The sequence below is a fragment of the Zalophus californianus genome, chromosome 11 (genome assembly GCF_009762305.2).
Source record: "Zalophus californianus isolate mZalCal1 chromosome 11, mZalCal1.pri.v2, whole genome shotgun sequence".
NCBI classification, from domain to species: Eukaryota; Metazoa; Chordata; class Mammalia; order Carnivora; family Otariidae; genus Zalophus; species Zalophus californianus.
The window spans coordinates 60,474,036-60,493,635 of NC_045605.1; the positions used below are offsets into that span (position 1 = coordinate 60,474,036).

The 19,600-nt window shown below is 38.0% G+C and overlaps 1 protein-coding gene across 1 annotated transcript; it reads right to left on the bottom strand.

Moving 5' to 3' along the window:
- Positions 1-91: 91 nt before the first annotated feature.
- Positions 92-1,056, bottom strand: LOC113915150 (olfactory receptor 51F1). The gene is given in 3 exon segments (XM_027580947.2): positions 92-683; positions 685-945; positions 947-1,056. Coding segments are annotated over 3 exon segments (963 nt in total).
- Between the last annotated feature and the right edge of the window lie 18,544 nt (positions 1,057-19,600).

Consider the following 19,600-nt stretch of genomic DNA (forward strand, 5'->3'; position numbering starts at 1 on the left):
TAAAATGACAAAAACATATCTGATAGACAGTAATGTACCAGAGTTGCTTTTCTACAGTGAAAGTCACTTTTTTCAGATTTTTCTCAAGCAGTTATCTCTGTTTATTTTGTAAGGAGAAGACTGAGTATATAGCCTTGCAAATCTGTTTTGTTTTTACACTATAGATTATGGGGTTGAGCATGGGAGGCAAAAGCAGATATATATTGGCCATCACCGAATGGACAACTTTGGGGGCTGATGGACCATAGAGATGTACCAAGGACAGGCTCATCATGGGGATGTAGAAAACAGCCACTGCTCCAATGTGGGAGACACAGGTGTTAAAGACCTTATGTCGCTCTTCAGGGGAGGCAGTACTGAGGACAGAGTGAATGATCAAAATATAAACCAGGACAATGCATGGTGTATCTACTCCTGTGGTCAGGATGAGATCAATTAATCCACAGATGCTGTTGGCCCAAGTATCTGAAAATGCTAATTTAATCACATCTGGGTGGTAGCAGTAGGAGTGGGAAAGGACATTTGCCCTACAGAAATAGAGGGGCTTCAAGAGCAAAAGTAGTTGTACTATTAATACTATAGTGTGTATAATCATTAACAGGCCCATCTGAATGATTCTAGAATTAGTGAGAATGGTAGCGTACCTCAGAGGATCACAGATGGCCACATAGCAGTCAAAGGCCAGCCACCAGCACCCCAGATTCTATGAAGGTAAATCCATGAAGAAAAAACATCTGGATAATGCAGTTATTTAGATTGATTTCAACTGCCTCAAACCAGAGGATACCTAATGTTGACATTGTAGAAACAGTCAAGCCCAAGTCAGCAGCTGAAAGCATGGAGAGGAAATAGTACATGGGCTCATGAAGACTCTGCTGGGTAATGATGACAAATAGGATCATGCTGTTCCCAGAGAGGGCAATGGCATAGAGACAACAGAAGGGGAGAGATCCACACATGGACAGACTCTAGGCCAGGAATGCCAGTCAACAAGAAGGTTGGAAATTTAGATGTCAAGTTGCTTAAGAGATCCATGTTTTTCTAGATTTGTAACATTTGTCCTCACAATTATCACATCCTATAGAAATAATAAATTACATTGTCACACACAAATACCTAGATAAATTTTCTTTTGGTTAGGAAAGCTATCTAGGTCATGGATAAGTACTCTATCATTGAGAAAACTCCAAATCAAACTCTATTTTAATTATATATATATATATATATTTTTTTTACTCTTAAATTCAAGGAAAATGTCTAAATAATCTTATATATTTTGATGGTAATTACATTGACAGATTTATTTTTTTAATTAATTTATTTTTTATTTGTCTATTTTTTAAATTTTATTATGTTAGTCACCATACATTACATAGTTTTTGATGTAGTGTTCCATGATTCATTGTTTGTGTATAACACCCAGTGCTCCATTCAATACGTGCCCTCCTTAATAACCATCACCAGGCTAACCCATCCCCCCACCCACCTCCCCTCTAAAACCCTCAGTTGTTTCTCGGAGTCCCTAGTCTCTCATAAAATCGGAAGGGGAGACAAACTGTACTGATAGAATTTTAAATACCATTAGATCGTAAGAGTCTATGAATAGACAATTAATATATAATAAATAATAAAAATCAATGCATTCAATTTTGAATATGTTGTTTGTGAATGATTATGGGAAACCCACCCAAAGATTTCCATGGATCTTCAGTGCCCACGTGGGTGTGAATTTCCAGGCAAAAGTCTCCAGAACATTTCAGAGTTATCACTATATGTGCCATTTTAATTCAACAGTGTGGGTGAACCACCTCAGAGAGTACATTTACAAGAGAAAACCAATGAAGACAAACTCCATAGAAATTATTGGAAAGGACTATATACACTAAAGCAAGATAAGGCTAGACAGCTTTACAGGAACCATTAAAACCAAAAGAGATGGTGTCACGACTGGGTGTTACATGAAAAACAATGTCAAATTGCTTAAGTGGTCAGGTCCTCCAAGAATTAAAAAATTCAAATGTTTATACTCTATGTGGAAAACCTAAAGACTCCACCCAAAAATTGCTGGAACTCATGCAGGAATTCAGTAAAGTGGCAGGATATAAAATCAATGCACAGAAGTCAGCTACATTTCTATACACCAACAACGAGACAGAAGACAGAGAAATTAAGGAGTTGATCCCATTTACAATTGTACCCAAAACCATGATACCTAGGAATAAATCTAACCAAAGAGGGAAAGGATCTGTACTCAGAAAACTATAGAATGCTCATGAAAGAAATTGAGGAAGACACAAAGAAATGGAAAAACGTCTCATGCTCATGGATTGGAAAAACAAATATTGTTAAAATGTCTTTGCTACCTAGGGCAATCTATACATTCAGTGCAATCCCTATCAAAATACCATCCACTTTTTTCATAGGACTGGAATGTTGGAAAAAGAAAAGCAAAGCTGGTGACATCACAATTCCAGACTTCAAGCTCTGTTACAAAGCTGTCATCATCAAGACAGTATGGTACTGGCACAAAAACAGACACAAAGATCAATGGAACAGAATAGAGAGCCCAGAAATGGACCCTCAACTCTATGGTCAACTAATCTTTGACAAAGCAGGAAAGAATGTCCCATGGAAAAAGGACAGTCTCTTCAACAAATGGTGTTGGGAAAATTGGACAGCCACATGCAGAAGAATGAAACTGGATGATTTCCTCACACCACACACAAAAATAGACTCCAAATGGTTGAAAGACCACAGTGTGAGACAGGAATCCATCAAAATCCTAAAGGAGAACACAGGCGTAAACCTCTTCGACTTTCGCTGCAACAACTTTTTGTTAGAAATGTCTCCAAAGGCAAGGGAAAGAAAGGCAAAAATGAACTATTGGGACTTCATCAAGATAAAAAACTTTTGCACAACAAAGGAAACAGTCAACAAAACCAAAAGACAACCTGCAGAATGGGAGAAGATATTTGCAAATGACATATGAGTTAAAGGGCTAGTATCCAAAATCTATAAAGAATTTCTCAAACTCAACACCCAAAGAACAAATAATCCAATGAAGAAATGGGCAGAAGACATGAACAGACATTTCTGCAAAGAAGACATCCAAATGGCCAACAGACACATGAAAAAGTGCTCAATATCACTCGGCATCAGGGAAATCAAAATCAAAACCACAATGAGATACCACCTCACACCAGTCAGAATGGCTAAAATGAACAAGTCAGGAAATGATAGATGTTGGCAAGGATGTGGAGAAAGGGAATCCTCCTACACTGTTGGTGTAAATGCAGGCTGGTGCAGCCACTCTGGAACACAGTATGGAAGCTCCTCAAAAAGTTGAAAGTAGAGCTACCCTATGACCCAGCAATTGCACTACTGTGTTTTTACCCCAAAGATACAAATGTAGGGATCCGAAGGGACACCTGCACCCCAATGTTTATAGCAGCATTGTCCACAATAGCCAAACTGTGGAAGGAGCCAAGATGTCCATTGACAGATGAATGGATAAAGAAGATGTGGTACACACACACACACACACACACACACACACACACACACACACAATGGAATATTACGCAGCCATCAAAAAGTGAAATCTTGCCATTTGCAACGACGTGGATGGAACTGGAGAGTATTATGCTAAGCAAAATAAGTCAAGCAGAGAAAGATAATTATCATATGATCTCACTGATATGTGGAATTTAAGGAACAAGGCAGAGGATCATAGAGGAAGAGAGGAAAAAATGAAACAAGACAAAACCAAAGAGGGAGACAAACCATAAGAAACTCTTAATCTTAGGAAAGAAACTGAGGGTTGCTGGAAGGGAGGGAAGTGGGAGGATGGGGTAACTGGGTGATAGACATTGGGGAAGTTATGTGTTGTAATGAGCAGTGGGTATTATGTAAGATTGATGAATCACAGACCTGTACCCCTGAAACAAATAGTACTTTATATGTTAATTAATTGAATTTAAATTAAAAAGGAATTCTAGAGAATGTAAAATAATCTAAAGTTATAGAAAGCAGATCCTGGGCTACCAAAGGGAGAGTTTGGAGGGAGGTACAGAGAGGGAGGTATAGAGAGGGAGGCTTTATAAAAGGGCACAAGGAAACTGTTGGTGATGATCTTTATTTTCATTATCATGACTATGGTGGTGGTTTCACAGGTATGTGCATATGTCAAAAATTGTCAAGTTATACACTTTAAACATGTGTAATTTATTGTTTGTCAATTACACCTCAATAAAGCTATTTCAAAAGAAAAAAAAAAGTAGAGTAGGGGTTGCCAGGGCCTAGGGGTAGAGGGGAATGGGGAGTGATTGCTAAATGAATATGGGTTTCTTATTTGGGATGATAGAAACATTTTGTAATTAGTGGTGATGCACAACTTTGTGAATATACTAAAAACTATAAAAAGTGAATTGCATACTTTTAAAGGTTAATTTTATGGTGTATATATTATGTCTCAATAAAAAATATTGTCAATTAAAAAAATTTTAAATGCAGCTGAGAGCATAGTGGCCCTAGAAACACAGTGAAGTCTAGTGATGAAAGCTGAGAACCTACAACAGTGGCTTGAGGATGAAGGGACAAATAAGTGGTAGAGGCACAATGTGTATTATTTCTGGAAACTCATCAGTGAAGGCAAGGAAGTGGGCCATCACTAAGAAGACCATAGCTAGATGGAGATTTGTACAAGATTGGACAGACTTAGAGAAATGTAAAGTTATAGAAGATAGAGATTGAAAATATAGAACACTAGGGATTAATTGGTATAGAAATCTCGTTAAGAAAGTAATAGGTGATTGAATATAGAGTGTGATAGTAATTAGCCTTCAAAAAGATGAGGATTATCATTTTCATTGACCTTTGAGGATAAGTGGCAAATGGGTAGATTGGTGGAGGCTTATGTGAGGGAATTATAATGCAGTGCCTACTTGGTGTTCTTTTTTTCTTTTTTAAAAATTGTGGTCAAATACACCTAATATAAAGTTTACCATCTTAAGTGTTTTTAAGTGTATAGTTCAGTGGTATTAAATACATTCATAATATTGTGCAACCATCACTACCATCCATATCCATAACTCTTTTCATCTTGTAAAACTGAAACTGTACACCATTAAACATTCACTCCTCATTCCCCAGTTATCTCTTTATAGAGTTTTGACTACTCCTAATATCTCACATAAGTGGAATCACGCAGTATTTGTCCTTTTGTGATTGGCATATTTCACTTAGTGTAATATCCCCTAAAACCATTCGTGTCATATCCTATGTCAGAATTTCCTTCCTTTCTTTCTTCCTCCCTCCCTCCCTTCCTGCCTTCCTTTCCTTTGTCTTTATCTTCCTCTCTTCCTCTCTTCCTCCCTTCCTTCCTTCCTCCATTTCTCCCTTTCTCTCTCTCTCTTTCTCTTTCTCTCTCTTTCTCTTTCTTTCTTTCTTTCTTTCTTTCTTTCTTTCTTTCTTTCTTTCTTTCTTTCTTTCTTTCTTCTTTTCTTTCTTCCTTCCTTCCTTCCTTTCTTTCTTTCTTTTTCTTTCTTTCTTTCTTTTTTCTTTCCTTCTTTTTCTTTCTCTTCCTTATGAATTAAGAGTGGGAAATTTACTGCTGTTCAAGGAATATCAAGGGATAGATGCTGGTTTGAGAATATGATAGAGGTTTTCAATAGACATTACAGGGAATAAGGGAGGCAGCTAAATACACACAGAAATGTTATAAATGTTACAAAGCCTTGTTCAATTAAAATGTTAAAAATAATTTTGAAAGCAATACATTCAAATTCTTAAAATCAATTCTAGGAAGACTTAAATAATAGCAATATTAGTTATTATAATATTAATATTTTTCAATCAAGCTTTTAAAAATATTAGGTAAAGTTTATTACCTTAGAGTAAATACCCTGTAATTAGCATATATGTCATCATTCCTTTTAGATTAGTTTTCTGTAGTTCCTTTTTAAACTCCAGTTCTCAGGTTTTCATTCAATCTGTGAAAAACTCTTACAATGTTTATCTATAAACTAGCCTGGGTCAGATATCTGTGTGTTACGTGGATCCCTGAAGACAAGGTGAATCCTAATATTGCCTGATTTTCAGGAAGTTCGTATGAATATTTGTGAATAGGTAACAATCAAAGCATAAAGTCAACACAATGAACACCTTTCTGTACTTTCTTACCAGCTTTATGTGGAAAGGGGAGCCTCCCTTGTCTTTACCACCAGAGAGAGAATAAGTTACAGTTCTGGAGCCATGGACTTTATAGCAAAGTGGAATTGAGCTGTGGGGCCATTGTTAAAATGTGCATCTCCCTGGGGCCATATTCAGAGAAAAACTGAAATCCCTCTTTCTCCATCTGTAAATACAGGACAACGCTACATAATCTCAGAAGGATTTTAGCTACTAACTCAAGTGACTAGTGATCCACAGGCATTAAATGCAAAGCAAAAAACCTAAATTATCCATATAAATGGAAAGTTTAGACATGCTCTGGGCATTGTAGAACAGAGATGCATGTTAAGGGGTATGAATTATCAGTACACTGGGAAGATAGTAACTGATGTTCACTGGAATAATAATTATGGTGACAATGAAGGGAGAAATTATGCACCCCAGCTTCCAGGCCCCTGGTCCTACATTATCACATTGACACATGGGGAGGATGATACATCCACTCCTCAATCCATCTCTGTCCAGCCACTCACTAGCTTTTCCCCAAGAAATGGGTCAGCTCCTTTTATATTAATTGGGCCCCATCTAGCTAGTGGCCAGGTCACTGTGAGTGAATGATGAGTTCTTGTGTGCATGTGTTCTTGCTCTCATAATTGCTATTTTCCTGTGATAAGTTCAAGGACCTAAGATTCCTGGGGAAGTTTGGCCATTGTTGTCAATGTGGACAGTTGTATAATGGAGGCAGGTTGCTTTTCAGACCTGGCAATTCTAGATTCATAGGAAAAAAGAAGACCCAGATTTGAACATTATGTTTCTCCATTATAGAGAAGTCTCACATTGGCAAAGAGAGTCTTGTGTTTACCTAGATATCAATAAAACCAGTAATCTGTTACCCATTTAGCTATTTTTCTTTAATTTCTATTTTTCTATTATTTCTATGGTTCCTAGTTTAGACTCTTTGTTTATTTAAGATTTAATTTATTTATGTGACACACACAGAGAGAGAGAGCATAAGCGGGGGGAGCGGCAGGCAGAGGGAGAGGGGTGAGCAGACTCCCCGCTGAGCAAGGAGCCCAATGCAGGGCTCAATCCCAGGACCCTGGGATCATGACCTGAGCTGAAGGCAGATGCTTAACAAACTGAGCCACCCAGGTGTCCCCCCGGTTGAGACTCTTAATCCCAGAAAATGTAAGAGGTTCAATTCAAGTATTATAGCTCTACCTGGAACACCTATCAAGTGTCTGGCTGATACTTCAACAACAAAAAATGAGCTATGAGCAAATCATTGCACCAAATTTTATGAGTCAGTGTAAAAAAATTTAAAGTTTTACCACTGTTGCCTTCAAAAAGCTTACAATCTAACTAGGGTTTCCATCCAAATCTTTCTGTGATGGACAGATTATAAAATAATAAATAGTCCCTGATTATCCCTGCCTCCTTGAACCTTTGCTCTTGTGTAATCCTTTGCTCTTGAATATGGGTAGGGCCTGTGATGTGCTTCTAACCAATGATATAATGGCAAAGGTGATAGGATATTACTTTCAAGCCTGTGTTACCTAAGATCGGCTCTGATGAAATGTCAGCATGTTGCTTTGCTATATGGCAAAGAACTGAGGGCCATCTGTAGCCAACAACCAGCTAGGAACTAAACATGGCCTCCTCCAGCCAACAGCCAGCAGGAAACTGAGTCCCTCAATCTAACAGGCCACAAGGAACTAGCTGAATCTTGCTAACAACCTGGTGATCTTGAATGCATATCCTTCCCCAGTTGAGCCTCATGTGAGACCCTGGCCCTGACCATACCTTGATTACAGTCTTGCAGACTCAGCTAAGCTGTACCCAGACCCCTGCCTTACTGAAACTGTGAGATAAACATTTTGAATTCTTTGAAGACAGGACATATGCGGTAATTTGTTACGCAGCAATAGAAAATTTCTGTATGAGGTCTAAAGAAATCTGTTTCAGTCGCTTTTCACTGCTCGATTATCTTGTGGTTCCTCATGAGCACTCAAGTACTAAAATACAGAGTGACATTTACTTAGTTCCTGAGTGGTATGTCATGACTCTTGACATGGAGGTTTTGAAGTTACTGAGGAAAAAGATGGAACTTTTTACAGCTTATGCATTATATAAAGCACCCAGAACACATCTGGATACATCATAGGAAGCAAATAATGGCTTGTTGAATTGGAAATAAAAGTCTAACATAAAGATAATAACATACGTTCAGCAGAATATGCATGTGAATGTATAGCTCAATGATTTATCACATAGAATTGCAGCCCAGGTAATGATGTGGGATAGAGGCCAGCACGTTTTTTCTTTTCTATAAGGAATAGATTGTAAATATTTTAGTTTTTTTTCAGGCCATATAGTTCTCTGTCTTAACTATGCACTTTTGATATTATAGCATGGAAATAGCTATGGACAATTTGAATTGATATGGTTGGGTTCAAATTAAACTTCATTTATAAAAATAGGTGGCAGGCCAGATTTGGCTTGCTGGCTACAGTTTGTTAATTCTGATCCTTACTACATATTCTTTTTTATCCGATCCCAGTACTGTCCCCTCCTTCTACACCGAAAGTTACCACCATCCTGACTTCCATTGGTTTTGCCTATAACTTGCATTTATAATATAATAAAATATAAATATATAAATTAAAGAATCCAGTATCAATACTTATGTTTCTGGCTCATTTCACATTACCTTTGTGAGATTTTTCCATGTTGTGTATGGCAGGTGTTTCATTAAGATTTATTTATTTGAGACAGAGAGAGTGTGAGCAGAGTGGGGAGCAGAGGGGGAGGAGCAGAGGGAGCTACTCTCCAGCAGACTCCTCACTGAGCGCAGAACCTGATGCAGGGCTCGATCCCAGAACCCGGAGATCATGATCTGAGCTTAAACCAAGAGTCAGATGCTTAACTGACTGATTAACCCAGGTGCCCCTGTTCATTCTTTTTAATTCTTGTAATTGTATGAACACACCAAAAGTTATCAATTTTTCTTTTCCTAGACACTTTCATTGTGTTCTGGTTTGGTTATAATTATATTGCTATAAACATTATTATGTCTTTTAGAACACACATATATACATTTCTGTTGGTGAATATTTTAGGAGCTAAACTGCTGGGTCAAGTTTGAGATACTACCAAACAGGATTTAAAAGAATTTATACCAGTTTACATTCACACCAGCAGCATGTGAGAGTTTCTGTTAATTCATATCTTTACCAATATTTGATATTATCAGTATTTTTAAAGCTAACCATTCCTATGGGTGTGTTTTCTGATTTTGGTATTAGCATTTTCCTAACTAATGATATCATATACCTGTTCATATGTTTAATGGCACTTTGAATACAGTTTCTTATAAGCCTGTTCCAGGCTTTTCCCCATTTTTTCATTGGCTTGTTTGCTTTTTCTTTTGATTTTTATAGAGTTCCTTATATATACAGGATACAAATCCTCTTTTTAATATTCACTTTCTTGAAAAGTGTCTTTTGTTGAATAGATTTCCTGTTTTAATTTAGAGCAAGCTGTTTTCCCATTATATTTAGTGACTTCTATGCTCTAGTTAAAAAATTGTTGTTTACTCCAGCAATGTAAGTATATTGTCCAATGGACAATAAATAGGAACCTGTTGTCCAAATGGGAACCTAATTTTTTTATTTTCCACATTTAAATCTATATATCATTTGGAATACATTTTTGTTTGTGGTATGAGGTGGAGGTCAAGTTTATTTTTGTATGACTATAAAATTAACTCAGCAACTTCCATTGAAGAGACCAAGTTTTCTACATTGCTCTTTGGTTACACATTTATTATAGAGTGTCCATATATTTCTTGTGTCTGCACTGGACTCACTCCTCTGCCTCCTTATTCCATTTGTCTAATTCTTGGCAAAAACCAAATTGTCTTAATTATTGTAGCTTTGTAATGGTTCTCTTTTGAATTCAGTAAGTCTTCAAACAATCTAAAAAATTTCATTATGGATTTTAGAATCAGCTTGTTGGGGCGCCTGGGTGGCTCAGTCAGTTCAGCGTCTGCCTTCGGCTCAGGTCATGATCCCAGGGTCCTGGGATCGAGCCCTGCATCGGGCCCCCTGCTCATCGCGGAGCCTGCTTCTCCCTCTCCCTCTGCTGCTGCTTCCCCTGCTTGTGCTTGCTGTGTGTGTGTGTGTGTGTGAAATAAATAAATAAAATATTGGAATCAGCTTGTTAACTCACCATACACACACATACACACATGCACACATGCACGTACACACAAATCCATACAGAAACTGAGATTTTGATGGGATTGCATTGAACCTATAAACTATCTTGAGGAGAATATTTCACAATACTTTAACATACTGAATTATGCAATCCTTGAATATGGTTTGTTTCTCCCTTTATTTAGGATTTCCTTAATTTCATTGCTGTTTTGTAGTTTTCAGAGTAGAGATACTTTTGTAAAATTTATTTTTAGGTGTTTGATTTTTATGTATTTTAAATGGTAACCCTTTAAATATACTCTTCTAAGTGTTTGTTAGTGGAAAATATGAAAAACACTTGTATGGTGACATTGTGTCATAAATCTTGCTACATCCACTTATTAATTTAAAAATTTGTCCATTCTTTTTTAAAAATTCTATTTATTTATTTATTTATTTATTGAGAGAGAGAAAAGAGAGAGAGAGAAAGAGCACACAAGAAGGGGGGGAGGTGCAGAGGGTGAAGCAGACTCCCTGCTGAGCAGGGAGCCAGATGAGGGGCTTGATCCCAGGACTCCAGTATCATGACCTGAACCTAAGTCAGACGCTTAACCAACTGAGCCAACCAGGTGCCCCAAAAGTTTGTCCATTCTTTTTATATTCTGCATAACCTATCAGGCTTCCTATAAATAAAACTATATTTTTTCCTTTCTATTTATTCTCTAAATGTGTGTGTTTATGTTTATTTTTTTACCACAGGTACTTGGTTTTAATGCAATGAATTATAAGAAACACATTGATTTATTAATGTGTTTGGGAAATGAAAAATCATACAATGATTATACATGTTGATTATGAAATACATCCTTAATTCATACACTTTAAATGTAAAAAATTAAAGTTAGCATATTAGAAATAAGAATACTCTTCTTTGATTGCAAATGAAGAAATGGTCATTTATCCAAATTCCATAATAATTGCATTGACATTGGCAAAATAGAACATGTTTACTAGAATGCAGTCATCTTCAGTCCTCACTGTACATTAACATCAACTGGGAAAGTGGGATTTTTGGACTTGAGTTCTATTTGATTTTGATGTAGTGGAAGGATAGACAATTACTCTTGAAGGTTACAGTCCTCGGATGGAATTCTAGGGACATCCCAGCGTGATTTTTCCAATATTTATTTGGAATTCCTGGAACACTTGATAAACATCTCTGGATCTCCCCTTCTTAAAGTGAAGGTAGGGCATAGTAATTGCATTTACTGAGCACCGAAGTGTTTAATTATCTCACTGATTCCCATAGCTGCCTGCAAATAAACAGCAATATCTTCACTTCGTATGTTGAGAAATAAAGAATCAAAAAGTTAAGGATCCTGTCAAATTTTATATAGATAGTATCAGAGGTAAAATTTGAACACAGATATGTGTAAAGATTCTAAAATTTTTGCCCAGGTTGAAAGTTTAATGGCAAGGTTTTAAGTAAACCTTTTATTGAGGTATAACATACATTACAGTGCACCCCTTATAACTGTACAGCTTAGATTTTCACATTTGAGCACTGGTGTAACCACAACCCAGTTAAAGAAACAGACGATTACTAGCACCCCAGAAGCCACCTTTCCAGATCTTTTAATCTTTCTTCCTCTCCTCAAAGGCAACCACTATTCTGACTTCCATCAAAATAGATTAATTTTGCCTGTTTCTGAACTGTAAGTGAATGGATTAGTGCTCTATTTAAATGTAAGCTTTTATATCTGGCTTTTTAATATTTTACTGTTATTTTTTGCTCTACATTGTGTTTGTGGCATTCATCCACAAAGTTATGTCTAATTATAGTTCTTTCATTTTCATTGCTGAATGATGTTCTACCCCATGGCTGTATGTCACCTCAATTAATTTATCCATTTGGTTGTTAATGGGTATTTGGTGGTTTTCTATTGCCAATAATTCTGCTGTGAGCATCATTTTCCTTGGCATTCAGGAAACATATGCATGCACTGCCATGGTTGCAAGCCTGAGAAGGAAATTGTTGGGTTAAGTGCTAGTAGACATGACCAAGAAGTTTTCCAATTATAGCCATTTGCACCTGCACTAGCATGGCAAGGAAGTTGAGTTAATTCACATTTTTCTCTATAGGTGGGCTTGCTATGTTTTTTTGTTTGTTTTAGTCTTTCTGGTGGATGTTTATTGGTACCTTGCTAATGTTTTAATTTGCATCTTCTTTGTGACTAATCAGGTAGAAGCTCGGATATATTTCATCTTGTTTGGATACCTCCTTTTAGGAAATGCCTTTCCCAACTTTGTTTCTGTAATGACAAGTTTAATTTTCTATAAGAAATACTTGCAAACGATACAAATGACACAGTTAGAATGGTGAGCAAAGCAAAGAGATAGGTGCTACTTGTTTCTTATTCCCACAACAGAAAGTTCCTTGTTTCTGTGGTTGTTGACCAAAGTCTGACCTTCCCAAGTCTTTTGCTTATTTTCTACCCAGTGATGTTCTTTTACCTCCTCATTACTCATTCATGCCTTTCATTTCCATGTGGCTATTCATAGATCAGGCAGCACTTACTGAAGTAAGCATTCTTTTGCCATCACCATGGAATCCCTTTTAGTACTTATCAAATGACTATGGTTGCTTCAAGGTTTTCTGTGGTGTCTATGCCTGGTAGGATTAGCCCTTCAGTTTTCTCCTTCTGTAATAGTGCCTTCGCATTCTAGATCCTTCACCTTTCCATGTACAATTTAGCATAAGTTCCCCAGGAAAACCTCCTAGGAGTTGACTGGGATTGAATAAGATCTTTTGACCATTTTTGGAAGAATCTGTCTATTTAAAACGTAGAACCTTATAATTCATGAATACGATAAAACCCTATATTTGTATATCTTCTTTAATTCCTCCAACTGATGTTTAATCATTTTCCTGTTGATGCCTTTCAGAAAGTTTTTTGATGTATTCCAAGTTGTATGATTTCTGATGCTATTTTATTATAAGATATCATGTGAGAACTTTATTTTCTAATTAATTGTTAATATATAGAAATACAATTGGTGGGGCACCTGGGTGGCTCATTAGGTTAAGTATCTGTCTTTGGCTCAGGTCATGATCCCAGGGTCCTGGGATACAGCCCGCATGGGGCTCCCTGCTCAGCAGGGAGTCTGCTTCTCCTTCAGCCCCTCCCTCCATGCTCACGCCCCCATGCTCTCTCTCTCAAATAAATAAAAATAAAATCTTTTAGGAAAAGAAATACAATTGATATTTTAAAATTGTTCTTGTATCCAGTTATCTTGCTTAATAATACCAATCACTAATAATGACTTACATCAATTATTTTATCTAATGCTATGCCTGTTTGTTCTTTCTGACTGTGTAAATGCACAATCATGTCATCTGTAAATAATTTGTTTTGTTTTGATTCCTTCACAATGCTACAGTCCTCTGCTTTTCTTGCCTTCTTGTACTTCTTAAGGACTGTGATACTAAGTTAAGTAAAATAGTGATGGTAGGTATCATCATCCTGTGCCCAAACTCAGGGAGAATATTTTCAGCGTTTTAACATTAATCATGATTTTTGATGAGGAAGTTTCTGTCCAGTTTACTAAGTTAACATGAATATCTATTGGAATTCATCATTTTTTTTTCAAATTTACTACAGAATCACATAGTTTTTTCTTTCTATTCTATTAATGGGTTAAATACGTTCAATGATTGTTCTGTATTCTTGCTGGATTATTTTTAATAATATTTTATTTGGTAGTTTGGCCTCTATCTTAATGAGAGATTTGATTTCATTTTTTCTTGTTTTGCAATACCCTTTCAAGATTTTGGGCCTCTCAAAATAGCTAGGAAATGTTCTTTTTTCTCTCCCTCTAGAGCCATCACTTCAGTCTCTGCCTTTGTGTTCATGTGTTCTCCATGTGTGCATATCTCCGTGTTCAAATTTCTTTTTTTTTATGTAAGTTTACTAGTCATATTGGGTTGGGGCTCACCAAAATGACCTCATTTGTACTGGACTACCTCTGTAAATACCCTATCTGCAAATGAAATCACATTCTGAGGTACTCCAACATATCTTTTTCTGGGGCACGGTGTTCACAATTCAACTGATACCATTGAATGCTTTTGATATGGAAGGCACCAGTAGGAGGCACTGAACAGTGAGACTGGAACCATTCTGGGTGTATGGTGGTGAAAGCAATGGAAGGAGGAGGAGAGTGCTGAGATATCCAGGGACAGAATGACACAAATGTGAGAGGCATGTGTGCCAACCATCTTGGGCAGGGCTTCTCCACAGGGCAGTTACAGCATGGCCTGCAGTATCATAACATATGGTGTTGTAATGACAAATCTATCACATCCAACCAGAAAGGCCACAAGAGACCATAGGTATGGTCTGGTGTCAGCATTTGTCAGTGTTAGCATAGCCACATGCTCACAGTAGGTCTTAGGGGATGATGTGGTTGAGGCAGAGGGGCAACCAGGAGCTCATGAAGAAATGGGGGCTCATGCACAGCACGCTTTGTGGTTTCACAGTTTTCCCCAGCTTGACTGCCAGTTACTGGAACAAAATGAACACGGTGGGGTGGAAAGCAAATTGGCACATCTAGTACCCAAATGCACGTGGCCACCCTGACTGAGAGAGGAGAAAGTATAGATGAAGCAGACCAGCGTAGTAGAGGCAATTATAGTAGTTCATTTTATGGGCTTGCAACCAATAAAATGGACAACCTCTTAGGTGAGGTGGAAGTAAGAGAACCTCTACTATGAAAGCTTGCAGGGCCAGGAAGAAATACATAATGTGCAGGCCACATCAAAGCAGGGAGCTGTTTTTCACAACAGCCACAGCATAGCTGATAGAGAACAGGAAACAGATCCAGAATTGAGAATCGTCCTGCTTGGAAGGACACAGGAAGTGTGTGGGAGCCAGTCCCTACTGGTGGCATCTGAAGATGACTGCTGTGGGGAAGGGTCCTACCCTCTGAAGGGACTAACGAAATCATAATCGCACGCTGTTTTTGAGAAGTCTGGGAAGTGTGAGAGCTGAGTGATCAGAAGCTTGTCTTAATAAGAACCCACTTATCATATGTGATAAATATACATATTTCTCTGAAACTAAGTTAAAAAAAAATTGGGTTATATCCAGTTTCTCCTGATGGCAGTGTTTATAAATCGCAGGCCCAGATTTATAGAATGAAGAATAAACATTGCAAGCATTAAGGTTCCAAATGGAAATGAGTCACAATAAATGCTGTGTTGATCCTCATTCTTTTCTACTCATTAAAGTCAATTGCATCTAAAGAAAGAAATTACTTTTTCATAATGCCTATGGGCATATCTGAAGACTCTGATCTTTTATACAGGTTTAATTAAGGTAAATTTGAAAAATGAAGAGAATGGGTAGAAGGAAGGAGAGTGTGAGGTTGTGATTTATACTCAGAAGTATGTATTTAGTCTTTGTCCCCTTTTCTGGCACAGAGCTCCTAAAACTCTTGGAATTTACTAAGTGGTAAGAGCCATTAGGTGTCTTGTTATGTTAATGAGACAACATTTGGACCCCACCCAAGATGGGGGCTGGTTGCCAGAGGAACCAACCTTGGATTAGAGAGTTGGAACTTTGAGTTCCACCCAGACCTCCAAGGAAGGGAGTGAGGGGCAGGAGGTTGAACCAGTTGCCCATGGCCAATGATTTAATCAATCAATCATGCCTAGGTAATGGAGCCTCCATAAAAATCCCAGTAGGACAAGGTTCCCAGAGATTCTGGGTTGGTGAACAACATATGGAGACTGGGGAGCATAATGGAGAGGACATAGAAGTTCCATGCCCTTTCCCACCCCTTGCCCTAGGCATTTCTTCCATCTGGCTCTTACTGAGTTATATCCTTATAATAAACTGCTAGTCTCCTAAGTAAATTGTTTCCCTGAGTTCTTTGTGTTTCCTTAGCATATTACTCAAACCCAAGGAGTGGGTCATGGGAACCTCTGATTTATAGCCAGTATGTTAGAAGCATAGGGAACAACCTATTCTTGTGATTGGTATCTGAAGTGGGTGGGAGGTACATTCTTCTAGGACTGAACTCTTAGCTACGGAATCTGATGCTGTCTCCTGAGTTGTGGGATAGTGTCCTGCTAGTGTCCTGAGAATTGCTTGTTGGTGTAGTGTACCCCCATACACAACTGGGATTTGGTCTCGGATTACCAATTTAGAGGGAGGGAGAGAGAGACAGAGAAAGAGACAGAGAAACAGAAAGACCTAACTTCAGGGTCTTGCCCATCCTTCTTCTTGTGTTCTCTGGTGGAATGGGGGTACCCCTGGGCCTTGAGGCCTCTGCCCAGCCTGTCTCAGGACTTTGCGAGGGTGAGAGTCGGGGGAGGTCTTAGTCTTATAGCAAGAAAAGAATTCGAGGACTGACCAGACACAGTGGTTGCATGGTGTAAGTGAAGAGTTTATGAAAGAGAGAGCACATTCTAGAGCTGGAAGAGTGGCAAGCTCAAGGGACAGCTGTATAATTCGGGGTTTTGGTTTCTGTCTTTTACTGACAGTTGTTAACAAGGGGGTGGCAGATTTATGTCTTTGGGAGGGGATTACTTGGGAGCAGGGCTTAGTGCCTTTTCTCCCTTACTTTGGTCAGGGTCTCTGGCGTTCTTTTCTTGGGCCTGTCTGGTTTGATCTAGCTTCTTGTGGAATGCTGCCAGGACAGGCCTCTGACTTTTCCAATAGCTGGCCATGATTTCTCCTTTGCTGGCCTCGAGGTATCCTCTTAAAGCTTAACTAACTACTCCGGAACTGACCCCAGACAGCATAGATAGGCTCTACGTAATGCTTAAAATCCAGGAGAAGCTGACTTGCTCTTGTTCAGTTCTGCCTGGCCTCTCCTAGTCAGTGTGTGTGTTCCCTGAGAGAAGAGAGGCACTGTGATGACTCTGCCCATCTCACAAGTGGGAAATCCAATCCCTCACTCAAAGTATACCCTTGATAGTTTTTGGAAATGAGTACACGCATGCTGGGGTTAGTTACAGATTTGATGTCCTGGACCCACTGCCCACTGATTCTTCAGGTTGTAATGAAGGCAATCATCTGTTTTCACTGATTTGGAATACTTAAGGATACTTCTAATCATGACACAGCTGCACGGCTTAGGGAATTAGTTTTCCTATTGGAGCTGGGATTGTAGGTATCCAGTGTGCTTCTTTTGCTCATTTCTTACTAACTACATTCTCTGATTGCCAGTCTCTCTTGTTCTCAATGCTATTCCCATCCTCTTAGAGAATGTTTGGAGCAACATAATTCCTCAATAGATATTGCTTGAATAGAAATTTAAAATGTTGCAAATATTTTACATCTGTTATTAAAAAGAAGCGAATGAGGGACAAATTGTTATTTATATATCAAATTTATCTTCTTTGACAAACAACATCCTTCAGAGTTTCCATGGGAAAACTGAAATGAGGCCTTAGGACTGAAAGTCTGGTATCCCATTTGGGAGGAATGAGGCCAAAATGGACCTGCACATGCCATCTTGTGGTCAGCATTGGAATTGTTGTGATGATGGTACCAGGCACACGTAGACATTTAATCATTCATTCCTGTAAGTAGTTTTTTGTAGGTGAGCATGGTCTGGGGATAGAATAGTGAACACCTGTGCTATACTTTCATGGGAGTTATATTCCAGTCAGAGGAACAGATGGTGAATAAGTAATTTAAATAAATTACACATTGTGTTAAGAGAGGGAGGAAATAAAATATTTGTGTTGAGAGAAAATTATAGGGGGCAAGAACCAGTTGAGAACACAGGTTAAGAAACCACTCACTGATAAGGAGGGTATTAGTTGAGACCCAAGGATGTCGAGAGGAGCATAGAATGTTCTAGAAAATAACAACTGGGGGAAGTGGGAAGACTTAGAGCAAAGCTCTAGACAGATAAGAAGTGGATATGTTTGGAAAAAGGCTAGAAGGGCTGAGGCAAAGGAAAAAGGTAACAATTAGTATGGTAACAATACCTCAATGAGTATGTTGAAAAAATAGAATATACTACTCAGCAATAACAGGAAATGACCTACTTCTCTTACATGCAACAGTATGGCTCAATCTGAAAAACTTTATACTGAGTGAAAGACACCAGACTCAAATGAATGTATTATTTATTCCTTCATTTATGAAAGTGCTAGTGAGAGAAAAATTAATCTATAGTGAAAGACATCAGATCAGGGTTTGCCTGGTCGGGGTGGAGAGGGGGTAGTTGACTCCAGAGAGGCAAGAGAAACTTATGAAGTGAGGGCAGTGTTCTATGTCTTAATCAGGCTGGTAGCTACAGAGGCAGGTATATGTGTCAGAACTCTTCAAACTGTATGTGAAAATATTTACATTTTATTGTCACAACTTATACAGCAACAAAGCTGATTTTAAAAAGTAAAAGAGGGACTCGCAATCATTAACTAATTTGCTGATAGTAGGAACACGGTCGATCCCTTTACATGGCTAGTATTTGGGAATCATGAAAATGCTCCTTCAGAATACCCATTCATTTCTGGGGACACTTTTAGGCTCCTCTAGCTATTTCTTCTGGGAGAAGCAAACATGTTTCCAATTCCTCTTCAAACACCTTCATCTGATGTGTTGGTTTGAATAACTTAAGAGCCTGTGTTCTAGAACCTTCTTCACTATTGGCTTTGACAGGAGAATGGTGAAGGAGAATAAATATACAAATGCAATAATTGTGATGGATGATTTTTACCTTATTTGTGGTGATGCTATCATGTGTGTATGCATATGTCCAAACTCATTAAAATGAATACATCAAATATATGCACCTTTTTGTGTAAGTACACCATAATGAAGTTTAAAAAATCAGAAAAAATATGGTTTTCTAAAACAGGTTAACATTTTAATGGAAAAGGAAATTAAATATTAACAAATACTCAAACTTCTATTGACTTTCTCACTACCTTTAACCATACAATATAGCTATCTTCAGAAGAGAATGTCCTTTTCCATTTTTTTCCAAAACTTCTTCACTGTGCAATCCATTGTCATCAGGGAATAAGCAATTTCTGGAAGGAGAGACCAACACTCAGCATACAAAATGCTCACTGTTACCAGTCTCAAAAAGTTGTGATTCTGGCAGCAATTTTCATGGAGATTTTTAAGCTTTTCTGGGACTTGCTGTATTCTGGAGTCCTTCATCTTCTTGAATTGCCCACTCCATTTCCCTAGGCTTTGGCACTG